Below are 19,527 nucleotides of genomic sequence, written 5' to 3'. Positions count from 1 at the left end.
TGTTGTTTCTCCCCCCACCCCATCCCACCCCCCCACTGTTCCTCAGACGTTCTTGTTAACTGCTGGAAATGGTCCACCTTGATTATCACCATAAAAGGTTTTTCCTCCTCTCCCCCCCCCCCCCCCCCGCTGGTAACAGCTCATCTTAAGTGATCACTCTCCTTACACTGTGTATGATAAAACCCATTGTTTCATGTTCTCTGTGTGTATACATAAGTCTCCCCACTGTGTTTTCCACCGAATGCATCCGATGAAGTGAGCTGTAGCTCACGAAAGCTTATGCTCAAATAAATGTTAGTCTCTAAGGTGCCACAAGTCCTCCTTTTCTTTTTGCGAATACAGACTAACACAGCTGCTACTCTGAAACCTAAGTTCTATAGTAATAGACCTCATAAGGAATGTATTTGTAAAAAAAACATTTCCTGAATTTTGTTTGTATTGTTAGACACACTTGCTGTCTTGTATTTTGAAACAAAAACAAACGTGTCATTCTGTTAAATTACCAACATAATTCATAGATATTAAGGTCAGAAGGGACCATTATGATCATCTAGTCTGATCTCCTGCACAACACAGGCCACAGAATCTCACCCACCCACTCCTGCGATAAACCTCTCACCTATGTCTGAGCTACTGAAGTCCTCAAATCATGGTTTAAAGACTTCAAGGAGCACAGAATCCTCCAGCAAGTCTATGGGTGTTCTCCAGAATTACCACATATTTTAGCAACACACTTATAGTAAAAGCTCATCATTTTACATGCAGTGCTTTTAGATTCAATTTGAAAATGTATATATGTAGAAATTTAAAATATTGGGTGCAGAGTAGTTCTTGACTCAAGCTAGGCCATGTACTATATGTTGCCATCAGAAGCTAGCATGGACAGACCAGAGACACCCAAGTTTAGAAGTGCTCTGCACAGTTCTACTAATTGGAGAGAAGGCAAGTTAAGTGGGGTAATGCAGTTTGAGACTCCCACATGGTTGTGCACATGTTGAGCTGCTGAAATTTAAATATCCTGGGGCCTAACAGTTTACGGTGTTCTAAGGCTTTGTGTTCTGTATCAGTATAGTTAAAGTGGTACAACTTACCTCTTGTGGACAATTACCAGTGATATGAACAGTCACATCCCTAAAAACAGTGGATGCAGACCAGGCCTAAGTAAACATAGCTAACAAATGGTGCTACCACCATACAGGCACAAAGGCTCTTTTGTTCCAAGAGCAAGGCAAGGTAGATACTTCCTCCATTTAACCAGCTTTAAAGGGACAGCAACTTGCCAGAAAAACTCACTTCCACCTTAAAATTTCTCCAGTTTTAGCATTCAGTAGGGGTTACTTCTGTTTTACTTTCTCCATTTGACAGCACTTCAGGTATAACCACCTTTCCTGCTGAACTCCTCATGGGGGTACTTTTGAATAGGACAAGGTAAGAGACATAGCACTAGAACCTATGAAGTAACTAAGCCCAATGGTTATTTTTGGGATATTGCTCTACGAGTTACAGATCTAGCTTTTAAAAACTAAATTCCTAAAGAACCAATAGCATCTACCTGTATGTGCTAACAGTACTGCTAGCTGACAGTGACATGATTCTGTGGTCACTTGTAGTTTAGTTCTGGTTTAAGAGGCAGCGTAAGTGCCTGCTCTAAGCACAGATGGCATGTCACATTTCAAAATAAAGAAAGAATTTTAAACAGGATCGTTGTTGTTGATCACCATTTATTTTAAAGACATGAAATGCCAGCAACAGAACATACTGAATCAGCACATCAGGCTGGACAAATACTTGATTGTAGCCATGTTTCTGTGGGTTATGGGCAGCAGCACTGAGTTACACAAGGAGACAACAATTTCCATTCCATGTTCCTGGCAAAATTGTCAGACAAGGCAAAGGATGGACAGCTATTGAACAAGTGGTATAAACCATGCAAGAGTAACAAATGATGTAAGAATAGGTGTGTAATAAATATTTGGTTGAAGTTAGAGAAGAAAGAGGGAAGCTCAGTTTAGTTAATTAAAAAAATTATTCTTAGGTGAAAGCTATTTAAGTGTCCTAATACCACTGAGTGAGCAGCAGTACAGTCTAGCAATGATTTTTTTGTAAGTGTTTGGTACATAGATCAATTTCAAATAGATTAATTTCCCACTTCATGTGAGGAAAAAGGGCTTGAACAAATTGTCTCCAATGCTAAAGCTCCCAGGATAAAGAAATGATCAGTGATCAACATTTATTTCACACCTAGGCAGGAACCACTAACACTGTAGACTAGTGTTCAGCTTCATCTTCAACTACTTCAACTCTGCGAGGTCCATACAGTAGAACATAAGCTATATGCCAGTCTCCACCCCCAGATAACCTCAAAATATCTTCAGGTGTAACAATGCTGACTTTGTCATCATCAAACTTAATCCATTCATCTACAAAAAACAAAAAGATAAATTACACATGTAAATATAAGAATTATGTCTAGTATCCTTTAGGAGGAAAGTTTAAACAGGGCCTCAGTATTGACAACACTGTTTAAATGAAAAACTTAATTGCACTGGTTAACTTGTACAGTTAGTTAATAGCACTGAAAAGGATATTACCTTGTTTCCTTTTTACCCAAGATACATAATGACCAGAGGAACTAGATCTTCCCTGATGTGTTAGCACTGCCTGTAGGTCGTAAAAACCACAGTTATTGGAGCCAATATCTGGAAAAAAAAATTCACCATACTGATTACACAGAGCCCAATGAGAAACATCAACCTGCACACAGTTTAAGCTTGCCTTTCTAGAATCACCTTTAGACTGCAATATTTATGGCTAAGGATACAAATGTCACAGAGTTCATGAATTCTGTGACTTTCCAGGACCTTTGTGACTTCTGGGGCAGGGCTGGCAGACCAGCTGCAAGCCCCTGCCAGCACTCAGGGACAGGTTGTGGGCTTCTGTGAATTTTTGTTTATTGCCTTCCACCTGTCCCTGACTTTTACTAAAAAAATTTAACCTTACTTTTTCCATTTAAGTAGAACTGTTTTAAGCAACCCAGGTCAGCTTTTTCCTTGTACCAAGAGTTAGATTGTACTGGCCTGACATCGGTTGTCAAATGCATCAAAACCCAAATGCAGAGTAAAGTACAGCTCTCTACTGCAGGTTACAGAATGGTTCTACAGTCAATGTGAAATATAACATTTCAGGTAAATAAAGAACAGCTGTTTTTGCAGATTTAATAACCGCCATCATTCATGCTGTTCAACTTGAAAGGAACCCCAATGACATCACTACCATTCACATGTAGTAATTTATCACCACACTAAATGCATCACTTAAGTCAACTATTTACTAGGGTTATTTTTTTTAGAAAAGGGGAAATGATTTTGTAATCTGAATTAGGATAGAAGAAATCCTGCCGAGTCCACTGAGCTACCTTTGAGAGCATGCTGAACTTAAAAGCAGATCTCATTTTACCTGCTAACATTAGTTTTGGAAACAATTCTCTTTTCTCATGATAACTTAGCCCTGGTCTACATGGGTGGGGGGAGGGGAAGAGAGGGAGAATCGATCTAAGTTACGCAGCTTCAGCTACGGGAACAATGTAGCTGAAGTCGACATACTTAGATCGACTCACTGTGGTGAGTCGACTGCTGCCTGTGCCTCTCGCAGCGCTGGAGTACAGGAGTCAACAGGAGCGCGCTCGGGTCGATTTATTGCACCTAGACTAGACCAGGCACGATAAAAATCAATCCCCGCTGGATCAACCGCTGCCCACTGATCCAGCAGGTAGTGAAGACATACCCTTAATATGCTTATTTTGAAGTTCCTGCACCTATTCTTATTGTGAAATTCGAGAGAAACATGGACAAATTTTATTACATGGTTATTTACTGAAAGTATGTAGATGACATATGCCATCTCTCATTGTGTTTGAAGACAGCTTAAAAATCAGCAGCTCAGTACTGGCAGTATCTCCCTATGTGGTGATTTCTTAAAATCAAATGAAAGCATTGGTACAATGCCTAGTTTTTTTTTGTTTTTTTGTTTTTTTTAAATGGAGCTTAAACAACACACATTGAGGTTTTACTTTTCAATCTACATCTTAAATACATCTGAAAAGGGGAGAGGTTTTCCTTGGCAGTCTCTATCATTGTAAACACAAGTGTGGAAAAACCTGGATGAACACAGATGGATAGCAGCATCTGAAATGGGAGAAGACAAGCAACTGAACTGAATGAGAGCTCACACCACCCATCTCTTTTGTCCTTCAGAAGTTCTGCACTATGGTCCCTGTGGAAGCAATCAGTGCTCATCTGTTCCATGGAACATCATTTGAATGCTCTACAACCAATAAATCCCACTCCCTGGCTGCCCCTGTCCATTCAGTGTCAAACCACCACTACAAGAGAGTGGGAGTTGAACTTACAATGCTACCTGCTGCCTAAGTGGACTTTTCATTGCTTGCATCCCAAGCCTGGATCCTACAAGAGAAATGAGTCGAGTCTACTAGTTCAAAACATGGTAATTACAAGCTAAGTATTTCCATTTAAATTAAGTTCCGACTTTGGACTTCAACTTTTAACTCCCAGCCAGGAGACTTGGAAAGCAACTGTATGCCACAATGCAACTGCCTCTCCATGCACAGCATATAATCTGCTTGTCCTGTGAATGAATATTAGGCTCCTATGATGAAGTGTCTTAGATAGATAGCAAACATGCCTCCACTTGCCATTAATCTCTCCATTCCATTACACTGCATCAGGGTTTCTGATAATTCATTTTTAAAGTCATGAAAAATAAAGTTATCTGGTTGGGAGATTTTCCCCCATATACAAAATAATTTTGCCCTTGCTTAATTAGGATACAAGTTTTAAAGTGACATTAAACCTCTCAAAATTCACTTACCATCAGGAAAGGAAAATGGTTCATATTTAACTTCTTTCTGTGCACCGTCACCTTTACTAGACTGGAAAACAGTTAATTTTTGATGATTAATTTTAAAATGCTTTATTTTACCTGTATCAAAATGTATGGCCTACATCTTTCAAGAGAGATTGTTTGCTTGACATGAAACACATTAATAGAACCTGATTTCCAAAATATGCTCAATATGAAAATGACACCAGTAAGATCTTGAGGTGGACACCCAAAAGTCACCCAACAGGGACAATATAAGCAGCAGAAAATGTGAAAATGGACTGGACTGCCAACAAGATTCTGCAATAGAAAGTTTTCATCTCTTGCTAGGGTCAACTCTGAAAGCAGGGGAGAGGCTAGAAAGAAAAATAAAAAGATGGGAGGCAAACTAAATTCAAACCAATTCTGTTCACAATAAACCCCTCTTCTCCCCCCATCTAAAGGGGAAAAAAATCCTCCTCCTCTAAAGACTGAAATGAAAGCTGATAGGGCCTGGGATATGAACAGTCCAACTTTAGCAACAGCTATACAATGGTATAGCTTAATGTACAAAACCCCCCCCTTTTTTTTTTTTTTTTTAAAGAACCACCTAAATCAGTGTACCATACAGAATACAACAAAATGGCTTATAGAAATATCCTGTGCTGTAACAAAATCAAAGCACATCACTAAATAACTAGCAGTTTTAAAAACATACTATTGAGCCAATAAAACCACATCTACACCCGCTCTTCAATTCAATACCAGTCACAGCCACTTGTCACCCCTTTAGGATTTTGAGCTGAGAGAGCCCCTTCATTCTATTGAGATTTAAATGATCTGCCAGTAAGCAGCAGTATTTGGGCACGTCACCGTTTACATATTTATGGAAAGTACTTGTGCATAGCAAAAAATACTTCGTTCTATATGAATGGTCTCCATCCGCCAAAAAAAGATCAACTGCACCATATTTTTGGAACAGTCCATCTACGGAAATTAAAGCACAAACAATATTTGTCCGGTAAGAGTGATTTAACTTAAAATTCTTAGAAGTTGATTTTTCAGGGAATTGCAACAAACAAGTTGCTCCCATGTAAGAGCTAGCATCAGCACTTTTTTCCATTCAAACAATGATGCTGACAGCTTTGCTACACTTAGACAATATTGTACATGTATGTATGGGAAACATTTTGCTCAGTTTTTAAATAGGTAATGAGAAAAATGTGTAATATTTAAGGGAATTGTTTTTCTGGATGAGACTTTTACGTTGTGTGAGGTGAATTTTTTAATCAGATTAGGTTTTTTTTTTTCCAAATACTGTTGAATATTCCAATTTTGAGTTTTGAAACACGTTTACTCCAGGCTCTTGAAACAAAGCTGAAGTTCTGTAATCTGATCACTATTCCTGGGTACAGCCTTGTTTATATGCAAGTCCTTTTAAGTTAAAGTTGGTATGACTGATATTAAAGCACATTGGTATAACCAGGTCAACATTCTCTTACATAATAAGCAGCTTTCACAGCCCACAAAACTACAGTTTAAATTGCTTGAATATATCAATTTATGAAATTGAAAAAATCACTTTCATTTATTCAGTAAATCTAAAGCATCTACTATTCATCTCACCAATTACAATTGTGCATAGAAGCTAAGATGGAGATTTTTCCGTGAACAGTTTGTGGAATTAATCTATCAAATCCAAGAATTTTTTTTTTAAGTCATGAAAAAAATTCAAACTATGGCCCATTATGTCAGCATGCAGGTTTGTAAATTACCACTTATACATATTAGTTTTAAGACATGCTGTCCCACTTTCATTGATTATATGAAACCAAACATTAATTTAGGATACTACATAAATCAAAATGGCTAAAAAATATTCATGTAACCTACATTCTTTGGCTGCTGATTTATTTTTTTGTCTTCTAGATCCTTGAATTTTGACCGAAATGGGACCATCTTTTCTTGAAGTTCTGATGTACATAACTCGTACACATCCAACATAAGAGGAAATTTGACATCCTAGGAACAAGTTACAAAGAGAGTCAGGCTATTAGCTCAATTTAGAATTCCATATTAAAGAAGTGTTTTTTCATAGAAAGCCAATCCCCTCTGATCATTTAAATGCACTTAGCCATATTTTTGACACAGCCTTTTCCTGATTTATTCAAAAGTATAAAATAATTTAAGATGTCCACATAGACGTTATAGAAATGCACACAACTGTCCGATTAGCTCTCTGCTGAAAAACTGACTACAAATATTTGTGTATGTCTACATATGGGGTAGCGCTGATGTGTGTTTCTGTAACAGGATAATGCAGTGTAAGCTGCAACAAGCTAAAAACAGTTAATACACACATTTACATGTTAACAGTCCTTTCTCTGTAGACACACTGAATGACTGACATCTCAATGGGATTCAGTTATTTATATCTGAACCTACAGTTTAGATTGCCTAATCACTTACTGATACTAATTTATAATTTAGTTTTAAATACAATTAATGAATGCTTTATTTCTTTATTTTACTCTTTTACAGTACTACTTGCTGTCATAAGAACGGCCATACTAGGTCAGACCAAAGGTCCATCTACTGGTCCATTCCAGTATCCTGTTTTCCGACAGTGGCCAATACCAGGTGCCCCAGAGGGAATGAACAGAACAGGCAATCAAGTGATCCTGTTGCTCATTCCCAGCGAACAGAGGCTAGGAACACCATCCCTGCCCACCCTGGCTAATAGCTATTGCTGAATCTATCCTCCATGAATTTATCTAGTTCTTTTTTGAACCCTGTTGTAGTCTTGGCCTTCATAACATCTTCTGTCAAGGAGTTCCAGAAGCTGACTGTCCACCTTGTGAAAAAATACTTGCTTTTGTTTGCTTTAAACCTGCTGCCTATTAATTTCATTTGGCGACTCCTAGTTCTTGTGTCATTTCACCTTTGTAGGAATAGATATTTATCTGATAAGATAATAAGATAATCCATTTGAGTGTGAAGAGTATGAAAACCATACTCTTCAATCTCTATTCAGCTCAATGGCTGAAAGAACAGGCCATGCTCCATGAGCTGATAATGCCAGTCAGTTAATGGGTCTGCTCCACAAAAGGGAGAGCTTTCATTGAGTATTCCTCGAAACCTGTTCCTGTCAGCAAATCAGATGCCTGCGACAAGGCAGTGAAGAACCAGTCCAGGCAGAAAAGGGCCTCTTTTATTCCATCCACTACCACATAATTGGCCCCTGCCATTCTCAGTGCTATCATGTTTGAAGCTCAGTTTCTATCATAATTCCATTTTCACTAAATCTTAGCTTTCCTTTGGGACTGAAACTTTCCAATCTGTATCTCATATCCATGTTTTTATTTTCATTATTTTAATTTGGCAAATGCTGAATCTCCCACATGAACCTTCCAAAAGGGAGACAGATATTTGTGCAAACAGCTGAATTTCTCAATTAAACACAGCATGTGACAATGTTTATCAGAAATTGTCACTTTGTTGGTTTTAAATACAGGCAAGTAAAATTAAAGTTATGAGGAGTAAAGAACTGGCTTTTGGCATGCTAACTACATTATTTCTACTATGTTTTCAGTTGCATAGTCACTAATGGCATCTAATTGTATTAGGCACCACATGCATGGCTATTTTTCAGTTGCTGAGCATAAAAACGTATACTTGCAGTCTAAACTAAAAAAATGATAGAAACTTAAAACTAGGCATAGAACTTGTCCTGAATTCTTGGGTGAATTATTTTGTAAATTTGTGTGTATTAAATTTTTCTAATTGAAATCTAATTGACTTATGTCCACTATAAAATTTCTGCTGTTTAACTGTGTATTCAAAAGTGGCCCAATGCAGCAGCATTAATCACTATTGTGCAATTTTGTAGTGGCATAGCTAGAGGACAAAAACATGCATAACCACCACAAGTAAACACACTTACAGCCTAGATACATATATGTTGTGCAAAAAAAAAAAAAAAAAAAATCCATGTATACACCCCACTAACAAGCTACATATAAATTGGCACTCTGTGCTCTATAGCTATGCACACCTTCACATCTTGCCTCATTGCAGCACTCTCTCTACTCACCTCTAAACTGTCTCACTATCCAAAACAGAGTACTAAATATAGGATCTGTTACATGCAAGCATTCAGATCTTTTCCCACCTCTCACAAAACCAGCTTTTACTTCATGCTAGAAGGAAGCAAGACTTTTTTCTTGTGCCGCTTTTCAGTGGGTTTCAGGAAAGGGAGAGTGGGCTTGCTTAGGACTTGTCAAAGCAGTAGAGGATTATAGGTCCCTCCAAATAAGTAAAGCCCCAACAAGGTTCTTATACCTAAAGCTGCCTCTGCCCTCCTGCTCTAATTTCACACACATCCTTCTTCCATTCTATGTGCACACATTTTCTTGGAGGCCCAGTCATATCATAATGGGCCACACAAGCCTTTACTTTATATATTTTCCATTTTCTTTTTCATTCCTTTTCCTAAAAGCAGGTGGAGAGGCAGGTTCTTCCCTGTCTGACAGTCAGGAAGTAATCTAAGCAGCCCTGCTGCCTGAACACTACAAATGAAGCAGTCAGTCAAAGATCAGGGGCCCACTAAGTTTGAAAGTTCTCCCCTCAGAGTGTTAATTGGGGAGTAAGCTGAAAGCAAAAGCCCTCACCCCAAACAGATAGCCACAAAGTGGCAAATGTGACATCCTCCTCTGAACTAATGGTGAAAATCAGGATAAAAAAATGCTTAATAGCATCAGGGCAATTTAACTTCAGTCCCATTCAGAAAAAACAACATTTAATTTGACAATGTAGTTTCTCTGACAGTTTCAATATATTTCTTTATTCAAAGATACTGTATGCTTTTGGAATTAAGATGTTCTGTCTATATAAGGAGTAATTTGAGAGCAAACACACTTCAACAGAATAGTATCTGCAAGTGTTAACGAACTAGAATAAAATTCTGATCTCCAAGTGTATAAAAACTCTAAACTTCAATATAATGTTGATGAAGATTGCTACTGACCTTAAGAACTTTGGCATTCACTGATTCCTTCTCTTTGTAAAAAAATCGAACCATCTGAATAGTCAGGTAGGCAGGCAAACGACTAATCTTGGACTAAATAAGAAAATATTTAGAGGGATCCATTATACTTCAGATTTTCACAGAGAATTTAGACATTTAGCATTTTTGTCTTAGATTGTAGGCTCTTCTTGGAGGGACTTGGGTCTTTCTATGTGTTTGTGCAACACCTAGCACAAAAGTGCTACATCTTGATTGGAGCCTCTGGATTAAATAAAGTAATAAATTGCTCAGATTTTTTACACTTCTTGGTTCTGGAAATCTGCAAAGGTTCAACACATTCTGTTCCAACAGCAACTTAGTGTTTTGAGCCAAAAAATTCTTGTCAACATGATGAAGTTAATAAGATTACAAGAATAGCAATGACTGATTACTACTCACAGATTTGATGTACAGAGCATTTCTTTGCAATGTTGGAGAAAGTTTTGTGATTTCCTCTTGAAGACGCTGTGAAAGAAATTAGTGATAATATTAGCACTGAACTAATGCACACCTATACAACATAAAAACCAAAGCAGTTGTATGGAACATATACAATCTTTACCCTAATTCTTATTCCACCAAGTGTACTCTTCTACCTGGTTGCTACAGCCTGATATGTTAGAAGAGCTCAGAATAGGAGAACTCTCTACACAAGGACCATGTTTTTCTTCAGTGCCATAAACATTTGTGATGCTTAACTTAAAGATACCATACAATTATCTCCTAACATCAAGCTTTTTTCCCCCATTAGAAAATTAATGCTATAAACTAGTTGTGCAGTGAGAGATTTTAGATATAAGCAATTAAAATATTTACAGTATTACTATTATATCAGTGTAATTAACAAAAGAGGATAACCCTGAACTGAGTAACAGACTTATCTTAGAACACTGTTTGAATTATTTAGAAACACATTAGTAGAAAACAAATGTAAAATCCAAACAAAACCAAGTAACATGAAAACCAAAGACTAATTAGGGGGAGCTGATAAAACATTCAGATTAACCACCTGGTATCCATCTAGGTTCTTAAAGGTTTAGGAACCATGATTATTAAAAGAAATGTGATCAAGTACATCTTCGTATAAAAGTTTAACAACACTTAAAAATAAGATCAAGAAAATATATCACCAAAGCTAAGCTATAACTAATAGTAAACTACAGAATAAAGCAATAAACTATTAAATCAATACATTAGTCTCAATATTGGACTGGGGTTAAAATCATAGTTAAATCAATCAAATATCAAAAAACAGTCAATACTTACACATTTTACAGAGGATTCTAAGGAGATTGCTGGTTGTTTGGTAAAATTGATTAGTTGGGATTTGTAACCAAAGTCAATCAGATTTATAACTTGGAGCTGATTAATACTGAAACCAAAGCCATCTAATGTCTAGACTAGAGCACAAACTCAGAGCTAATTATAAATCTACCTTCTTAGAATTCAGTTTTTTGTAGCAGCTACCTTTCTTTCCGCCACCCTCAGAGTTATCATCAAGGGAGTCTGTTAACGTGCATTATAAACACAAGTTTCACCACTCTTATTTCTCAGAAATTACAGATGAAAATTTCATGCCTTTCAGGATTTTTAAACACACTTTAGTGAATAGTTTTATTTGCAAGTATTTAGAGTTGTCTGGATCAAAAGGAACTCTCCTTCCGGTGCTTTCCTCATGTGGACTTCATGCATGCATACTGCCACACCCTAAAAACAAAAAGGCTAAAATAGACTGGGATGTCTCCAGACAATAAAAACAAAAGAAACAGAAAAGAAAAAATATGATACTTAAGGTAATGGGGTTTTTTTGGCAAATTCTTGAGTTCAGTCTTCTGGCTCTCAGAGCAGGAGCTGGAATTGCCGTTCATAAGCCAGACAGCGATGTTCTGCTGGCACAGCATTTCTTGCTCGTGGACCTCCTTCATGTACAGACTAAGACTAGTAAAAGGCTAGAGTGGCCAGGTTGATGTCATGACTTTCTCTCCCCAAGTTTATAAGTTTGGGGAATTCTGGAAGGTCAGTCTTCCCTCAGGTGGCTAGTCCCAAAAAGAGAAAATTCTCAGCCTTACCCTTGATTTTTCTAGTTGGAGAAATTTACTTACTCTACTTCTATTTAGATGAAACCCATGTAATTTTTTAAAAATTTATCTAAGGTTTCTCACCCCATATACACTATTTCTTTCACAAACAACAGTGAACTCTTGTGGAAATAATTTATAAAATGTAAACAACTCTTAAAGTACTATTCTTTTATACAAATACTATACCTAGTGGTAATCTAGGCCATGCATATAATATCGCATGTTAGGCTTAAATTCACAGGAAAGCCCTGCAATTTTTGCAGGAGAGTTGTATTTAATGTTTAATTTAGTGTTTAATAACTCACTTTTAAATGTTGTTCTACTTTATGCTGCTGTAAATTTGTTTCCTCAGAATTTATTGCTGACAGTACACTAACCGTTCTAGCATTTGCCACTGGATGAGTGAAGTAGAAGAAAAAATCTGAAAGTTTGGCTGCTGAGGAAGTAGGGAGAGTTAACAGATACTCCTTCCTCTCCCTTCCTTCCATGTATCTCAGTTTAGCATTCCCCTACACCATCTATGTAGAAAGAGATCTCAGATTTGGCATTCTGCTTGCTCTGCCTGTCAGCATGCTTCTGCTCGGTATGACAGCTCTTTCACCAACAGCCAAACCAGGTGTAGATGGTGGCAAATTCAACAATGGCCGACTTGATAAACATAGCTGCAATTACAAATGGTGCTACCTACATGTTTTTCTCAGTAGTACAAATTACTTGGCCTTATTCCTGGAAAGACATGCTCCAAGCATTTAGGTCATTTGTTTTTTTGGTCTCAGTTCAAAGGAGAATATTTATCCAAACCCTATGATAGTTTAGGAGTACAATTCAGCATGATTAAGGCTACAATTTAATCATGGGTATTTTTAGTAGAAGTCATGGACAGGTCACGGACAAGAAACAAAAAATCATTGCCAGTGACCTCTCCTTGACTTATACCATGATTACCCGATTGAATCCGGAGTGGGGGAACCCAGGTGGCCTGCTGCTGCTGCTGCTCCCGTCATACTGGGTGGGGATGGCGGGGAAACCCCAGAGGGCCCGCTACCGCTCAGGTTGCTGCTGGGGGAAGGGGGAAAGCCCCAGGAGGCCTGCTGTCACTAGGGTTGCCGATGGGGGGCACAAAGAACCCCCTGGGGGTCAGCGGCAGAGCCCCAGGGCCAACTGCTGCCCTGGCCACTGAACCAGCCGTCTTGGCTGCTGCTCAGGCAGCCCCTGGGGCCAGCTGCCCGAGGCCACCAGAGCAACAGCGGTGCGGCTGACCCTGGGGCCACTCTAGCGGCTAGCTACAGAGTCACTCCAGCAGCGGCCGGTGTTGCTGCCCCCAGGACTGCCTGAGTAATTGGCCCCAGGGACAGCCCTGTGATCAGCCACGCTAGTCACTTCAGAAGTCATGGAGGTCACAGGAAGTCACAAATTCCGCGACTTCCATGACCTCTGTGACAGACACAGAGCCCTAAGCACGATCAATAGATTTACCTGAAAATAGCTGGAATTAGAAATCAATCTCTGGCTGCACTATGTCAGGTTCCAGCTAGTGCTCTGGTTTTTTTTGGTTAATATGCAATTCATCTCCCCTTTTCCTCTTGCCATATTCTACTCAAAAAGGTCAGCTACCTTTTACAGTTGGGAAGTGAAGCTTGCTGTCAGATATCGTCTCTGATAGCCAAGGGCACTGATACAGGTAATTTAAAATATATATCAAACAAGACATATTTAATACTACTCACCAATTTAAGTCCTGTAAAAAGATATTTGACTTCTTGATTAATAAAGCAGCTAAGTTGAAGCTGATTCTCTTTTCCTTTAGTTACTTCCTCCTCTTCTGCTTCTGTACATTTCATGCTTCACGCAATTAAGGAAAACCATCACACCCTAAGAGCTGAACTATTGCTCTATTTACATGAGTAGGATCAATGGAATACTAAATCAGTCAATATAATCTGAAACTCCTGATTAGATAGCAGTTTTATTCCTCCCTTTAAAAGGCTTAATTTTTACATAAATGTGGTTTTAATATCAGAAAGAAACTACTAAGATTTGGAACACTGAAAAGCTCTTCTCTTAAATAAATCCCCACCCACTCTTCTCTGCTTTAACCAGTCTAATGGCTAGAGTGTTAGTCCATGGAAACAGCAATAGCTCGCAATACACGTTTTGTTGACACTTAGCCTTGCAAAAGGCCATTTTGCTGCTCTATTTAGTTTGCCAATATCAAATCCTGGGATCAGCTTCAATATTACGCTCCACTGACAGTGGGTGAGGGGAGTAGAGACAATTGCCCTAAGTTCTTCTACATCTGTTATCTCCCAGGCTCCTCCCACTTCTTTAGACCATTGAACAGCCTTCTCTTTGAAAACTGATAGGTATTTTATCATGGTTAAGGTTAAGATTTTATCCTGGATATTTTTACTAAACGTTGCAGACAAGAGTTCAAGGAGTCTGTGACTTTACTAAAAATAACTAGGGGGCAAGGCTAGGGAGGGAAAAGGAATGATGGCTGGAGCCCCATTTGGAGGAGGGGGGAAATGACAGAACAAGTCCCATTGCCATGGGTGGGGAGGGGGCACAGCTTTGGCTTCAGCGCCAGACACAGTTTGTGGGGGGAGAGAGGGAAGTAGAGCGAGCACAGCCACGGTTCCAGCCCAGAGGCTGCAGAGCAGGGGCGCATGGCCTTGGCTGCAGCCACTGGGCACAGCCCCGAGGAGGGGCACATGGGCCTGGCACCAGCCATTATTTTGGGGGGCCGGAGGGGAAGGAGGGAGAAGAGCAGTAATCGTGGCTGCAACGCCAGCCGAAGCTTCAGAGGGGGCGCACAGTCCCAACAGCAGCCATGGGGAAAGGAGGGGTGTACACAGTCCCGCCTTCAGCCGCTGACAGCTGAAGTCAGAGACATCCGGTAAAGTCACTGAATCAGTGACTAACGTGACTAAATCGTATCCTTAATGATGGTACACATCCCCTTCCATACCTTCTCCCTTTCTATCTCAACTTCCTTTCTTTCTTCCCTAATTCTATAACTAGTCTCCCCATCACTTCCTCTTCTGTAGTTTTATCCATCCCCTCCTTTCACTGTTCTTCCTATCAGGTGACCTAGTTGATAGTGGATCACTTATGTCCAGGCTTTCCTCATTTGCAGTTCCTTCCACCATGCACCTCCTAGTCTCCCTATCAGCTAATTTTCTCCTTTCCTACACCTTCATCTCTGTTCCACATGCCCTTCCATTACTATGTTCTCCTCATTCTCCAAGCTACACTCCAAACTTTCTGCGGACTCGTATCATGCCACTGACCTATGTATCTATTCTCTTACCATTCTGCTCCTCCACCCACAGTTTATGGGCTCAGAAACTAAAATGAGGTCCATGGTATGAAAGCAGAAAAGCATGGCCTTCTTGCTCCAAAAAGATCTAACGCCTGACTCTGCATCAAGAAAGTTGTATAAGATTACCCTGATCTTAACAGATATTTCCCTCTCAACATCTTAGAAAAGCGAAAAATTAAAAACTGCCTGAGGTCCTTCCCCATATGTCCAGGGGAAAGAAAAAAGAAAAAAAACAAAAAACTCCGCAGGCCCAAATATGGCATGCACTCAGTTTCATTATGGGTAGGTGTTCAAGAATAGTACACTATGCCTGAAATGCCACTTCCATGGGGCATGTCAATCTTGATCCACCTCCCAAAACAAATTATTTTTCTATAAAAAAACCCTACTCTTTGCAAATCGTATGTTGAATCCACTTCCTAGTCACCTGATGGTGTGAGTCTTATTTGTTATATATTTGTTGCATTTAACGAAATTCCTCAGGGAAGGGATACCAATATACAAAACGTGGAGTAGACTATGAACATCAGCAACCCTCAAATTAGTGACTAAATGCGTGGCCATCTAGTCCCTTTTGTATTACGATATCGTTGGAATCCATGTAAAAGTAGACTGTCAGCATTTCCTGAGGCAAAAAATTTCAAATGCTATTAGTTTCTAGAGAAGAACCATTGTATATTTAAGTTTTGTTTTTAAAAAAAGTTTCCAAAGGTACCATTTTTCCCCGTTACTGCTTATTCTAATTTTTGTGATGTGCTTTTATGTACTTCTACAATACAGATGCATTTTTTCCCCAAGTATCTTCTCTCTCTAGCCTCTTCTGGATTAAGCTTTTCATTTGTTATCCGTTATGTGTGAAATCCCCTCCCCACTATGAGTTACTAAATCACTACTGCTCTTTAGACCTTAAAATCCTTAGGATACGTTGTTTCAAATTCAATGCTGAAGAATTGATCAACTAAACTCTTCTTTTTAGAAGCGGCTGCTGAAGCTCCAGAGTCGGTCTGCAAAACAGGTTTTTTTATTATAATTTTAAGTAGCAAACAAAAACACAATGTCTTCCATGCAGACAACAACTAAGTACTTTTAAAAGTTAGTTCATGAATGCCTATTCATTCCAAAAGAACACATACCTATGGTTACACAAGAAAACTAGGTAAGTTGAAATTTCATCTGCTTAGTCTCCCTATCAGTGAAAAAGATTTAGACTAGACAACAACATTAGCATTTAATTACTGTGAAAGCAGTCTCTTTAGACCATAATACTGGCAAGAAACAGCAAATGTCTTTATTAAAAACAGCATCACTTTATTTTTCACTGAAAGGTAGAGTTCTCTATAATACTTTTTAAACTATAAACGAAACTGTTTTATCACTGACCTTTGTAAACCAAGACACTCCACAAAATATTCTTTTTAAAGCTACTCTTTGGGGGAAGTTTCACCCTTACCCTGGAGGAAATAAAGTTCTCGGTGAATTGACTAAGCTAATCCTGTTTGCTGCAGCATTCCTGCTGACATCCTTCTCTGAATCCCAAAGCATGATAATGCTTTTCAGAAACAGCCATCATATCAAATTAATAGAATGTTAGGGCCACTGGACTCACATAAGCATGGATCCTGTGGTCTTCCACACTGGCTTATGTAGGGCCAACATGGAGACGTCTTCCATAGCACAGGCACCCCAATATGCGATTTAAGTGGTATGGAGGGCCTTGCACTGGGCTCTCAACATCATAAGGCAATTTCATTTATTAGACTATAAATATAACCTAGGGAGAACTTGGGAGTGCTCCAACCTAATGAAATTTGTTCAACTATTTATTGATGTACCCACCCAAAAAGAATATAACTCATGAATACTGTATTATAGCCTCATCTATAGTCAGAATCAGAATAATACAATGATTTCTATTACCTCCATAAGAGCATCACCTTCCATCCCTTCCAGCTTTTGCTGTAGTACCCTCATCATTTGTACCCAGCATTCATTGGCATCCTATGAAAAAACAGAATATTGAAATTTGACTAGATACCAGTAATTGGCATTTATGATTTTAGGTATGTACTCTTACGAAACTACTATCAATCCCCTGATTATAACATGAAATTTGTAATCTGACAATTCATGAACTATGAACTTATTGCCATCCCAAAAACACTCATTTTGCTGAGCTGGTGTTTGACTCTTCATGCAACTTTTTTCTATAACCTACAAAAAAAAAAATCTAGCTTTTGGGATACAAAAGGCTACAGAATAATATTTGGACTTCAACAGCTAGAAGTAGTAATTTTCTATTGAGTTAATGTTTTGCAACCGTATTCTATGACAGAATAAGATATTTGATAAAGACATCTTTTCCAGAAATGTATTCCTTGGACATTGTATAATACATTGGAAGTTAAGTGAAAGTCTTTACCTGTTGGAGATATTGGCCTTGATCACCTTTCTCTGCAAATTGTGGGAAGGCCATGTGTAAAAACTGCAGGAGAATGATGGGTGGGATGCTGGAGGACGTTTTATCCATGGAATCAAACAAATCTCTAAGAGCTTAAAAATAAAGCAAGTGAGTTTTGAAAATAAAAAAATTAAATGTAAAAAAATCAACTTAAAATACTACAGCAAACCAGTAGTTAAAATGAACAGCAAGAAGGCAACAGTAATCAAAGGGAACACTTATTTAATTGTCAAATTAGAACTTTTCACCACAGGGCCAAATTGTTTCACAGTAGGTACCATAGATGCAAAATGTGCCTGCAAACATGATTACGCAGGCATAACAAATGACCCAAATATAAAGGATAGGCACATAGTGCCTTGCCCTTTGATGCCACTTGAAGCTGGTTCCTCACTAACAGTCCACAAATAGAAATGTCATTCACCAAAAACTATTTAACACACTCCAGAAGCACAACGTCTTTGTAACATGTCTATACCTAAAAACAAAGGTGTTCAGGTTAAGATCCACTTTCTATAACTGAAAGCCACAGTGACTTAAGTGTCACTTATTGCTGATAGGACCAAATCTAAACTTGATTTTTCCACACTTAAAATTCTTCAGAGAATTCTTAAACTTCGCACCCATGAAAAGCAAGTGAATGTACACTAGTGCAGAAAGTTCAAAGCTATTTGCAGTGTAGTGGATAATGCTGATTAAGAATATGTTGAGTGGCAACACACACCCACACCCTTTTCCCCCCATTCCTAGCTGCATATATTAATCTTATTTCTAAAAATGTAACCATTATACAGCACTTCAAGTTTCCAAACGCTTTACAAACACTGACTGCTGCTCACAACAGCCTGTGATGTAGGCTTTACAGGTAAGGAGACTGAGGCATGAAGCTTTTATACCAATGGATATAGCTAATGTTATTTTATAACAAAAAGAACTAAATTTTATGGCCAGTTTCTTCCTGTCCCTGTGATCCAACATCTCAAATACTGACTCCAAGAGGCATTATCTCAATATGACACAGGCATTAAAAAAAATGCGTGTGTGTCATGCAGGAGCTCCTGACCAGCCCAGCACCAACGAGTTAACTAAGGATTTACTTATCAATGTATTAGACTCCTCAGAAGCAACATTGTCACCTCAAAAGAAAATAATAAGGGACACAAAGTAGAGGCAGTGAGAGGGGAAGGGGCAGGCATGGTTGTATAGAGTAACCATTGAACTTACCACCCCAAAATTCGATCAGCAGGCATACCCACAAACTGGACCTTTCCTTCTTATTTTGTTTTGTTTTTCCTTAAATGGACTGGTAGAAATCCCAGTGTGCTGGCCCAGCATCTTAGTGGGGCAATGAAATAGAGTAAAAAAAGAAAACAAAGTGGACAAGTAGTACCCTTGTTCAAATGTAAAGGGTCTAACTAGAGTTCTAGTTAGAGCTCAGAGATACTGGGCCTTTGTGAGCTCCTGCTACCCAGACCACCATCACCACCACCAAAATAAAATGTTACTTTCCCTTTGGAGATTAAATATATGACACTATTATGATTTTTAGGGTAAGGATTATGGCATATTGAGGATAGCAGTCAATATTACTCCAGTGGTGTTGCAAGACCAATAACATCTATTGAATGTAGTGTCACTGGCATGGTGAGTTCCAGAAGTACAGTTATAACCTACTATTAAGTGAAAAACAAGAACTGTCCACTCAAATGTTTACATGGAAAGT

At 38.6% G+C, this 19,527-nt stretch overlaps 1 protein-coding gene across 1 annotated transcript in view; it reads right to left on the bottom strand.

Moving 5' to 3' along the window:
* Positions 1–1,704: 1,704 nt before the first annotated feature.
* The window catches only part of USP14 (ubiquitin specific peptidase 14), a 30,681-nt gene continuing 12,858 nt past the window's right edge, over positions 1,705–19,527 (bottom strand). The window contains exons 7-16 of the mRNA XM_038389985.2: positions 17,766–17,896; positions 17,264–17,344; positions 16,271–16,350; positions 13,752–13,866; positions 10,343–10,408; positions 9,905–9,997; positions 6,772–6,900; positions 4,888–4,948; positions 2,592–2,699; positions 1,705–2,420 (exon numbers count right to left, since the gene is read on the bottom strand). Of these exons, the coding sequence (XP_038245913.1) occupies positions 2,269–2,420; positions 2,592–2,699; positions 4,888–4,948; positions 6,772–6,900; positions 9,905–9,997; positions 10,343–10,408; positions 13,752–13,866; positions 16,271–16,350; positions 17,264–17,344; positions 17,766–17,896 (1,016 nt within the window). The 3' untranslated portion in view covers positions 1,705–2,268. The remainder of the gene's footprint in view (positions 2,421–2,591; positions 2,700–4,887; positions 4,949–6,771; positions 6,901–9,904; positions 9,998–10,342; positions 10,409–13,751; positions 13,867–16,270; positions 16,351–17,263; positions 17,345–17,765; positions 17,897–19,527) is intronic.

Source organism: Dermochelys coriacea, chromosome 2, assembly GCF_009764565.3.
Source record: "Dermochelys coriacea isolate rDerCor1 chromosome 2, rDerCor1.pri.v4, whole genome shotgun sequence".
NCBI classification, from domain to species: Eukaryota; Metazoa; Chordata; order Testudines; family Dermochelyidae; genus Dermochelys; species Dermochelys coriacea.
Note: the sequence above shows the minus strand (reverse complement) of the source record. Positions and strands in the feature narration are given on the sequence as shown.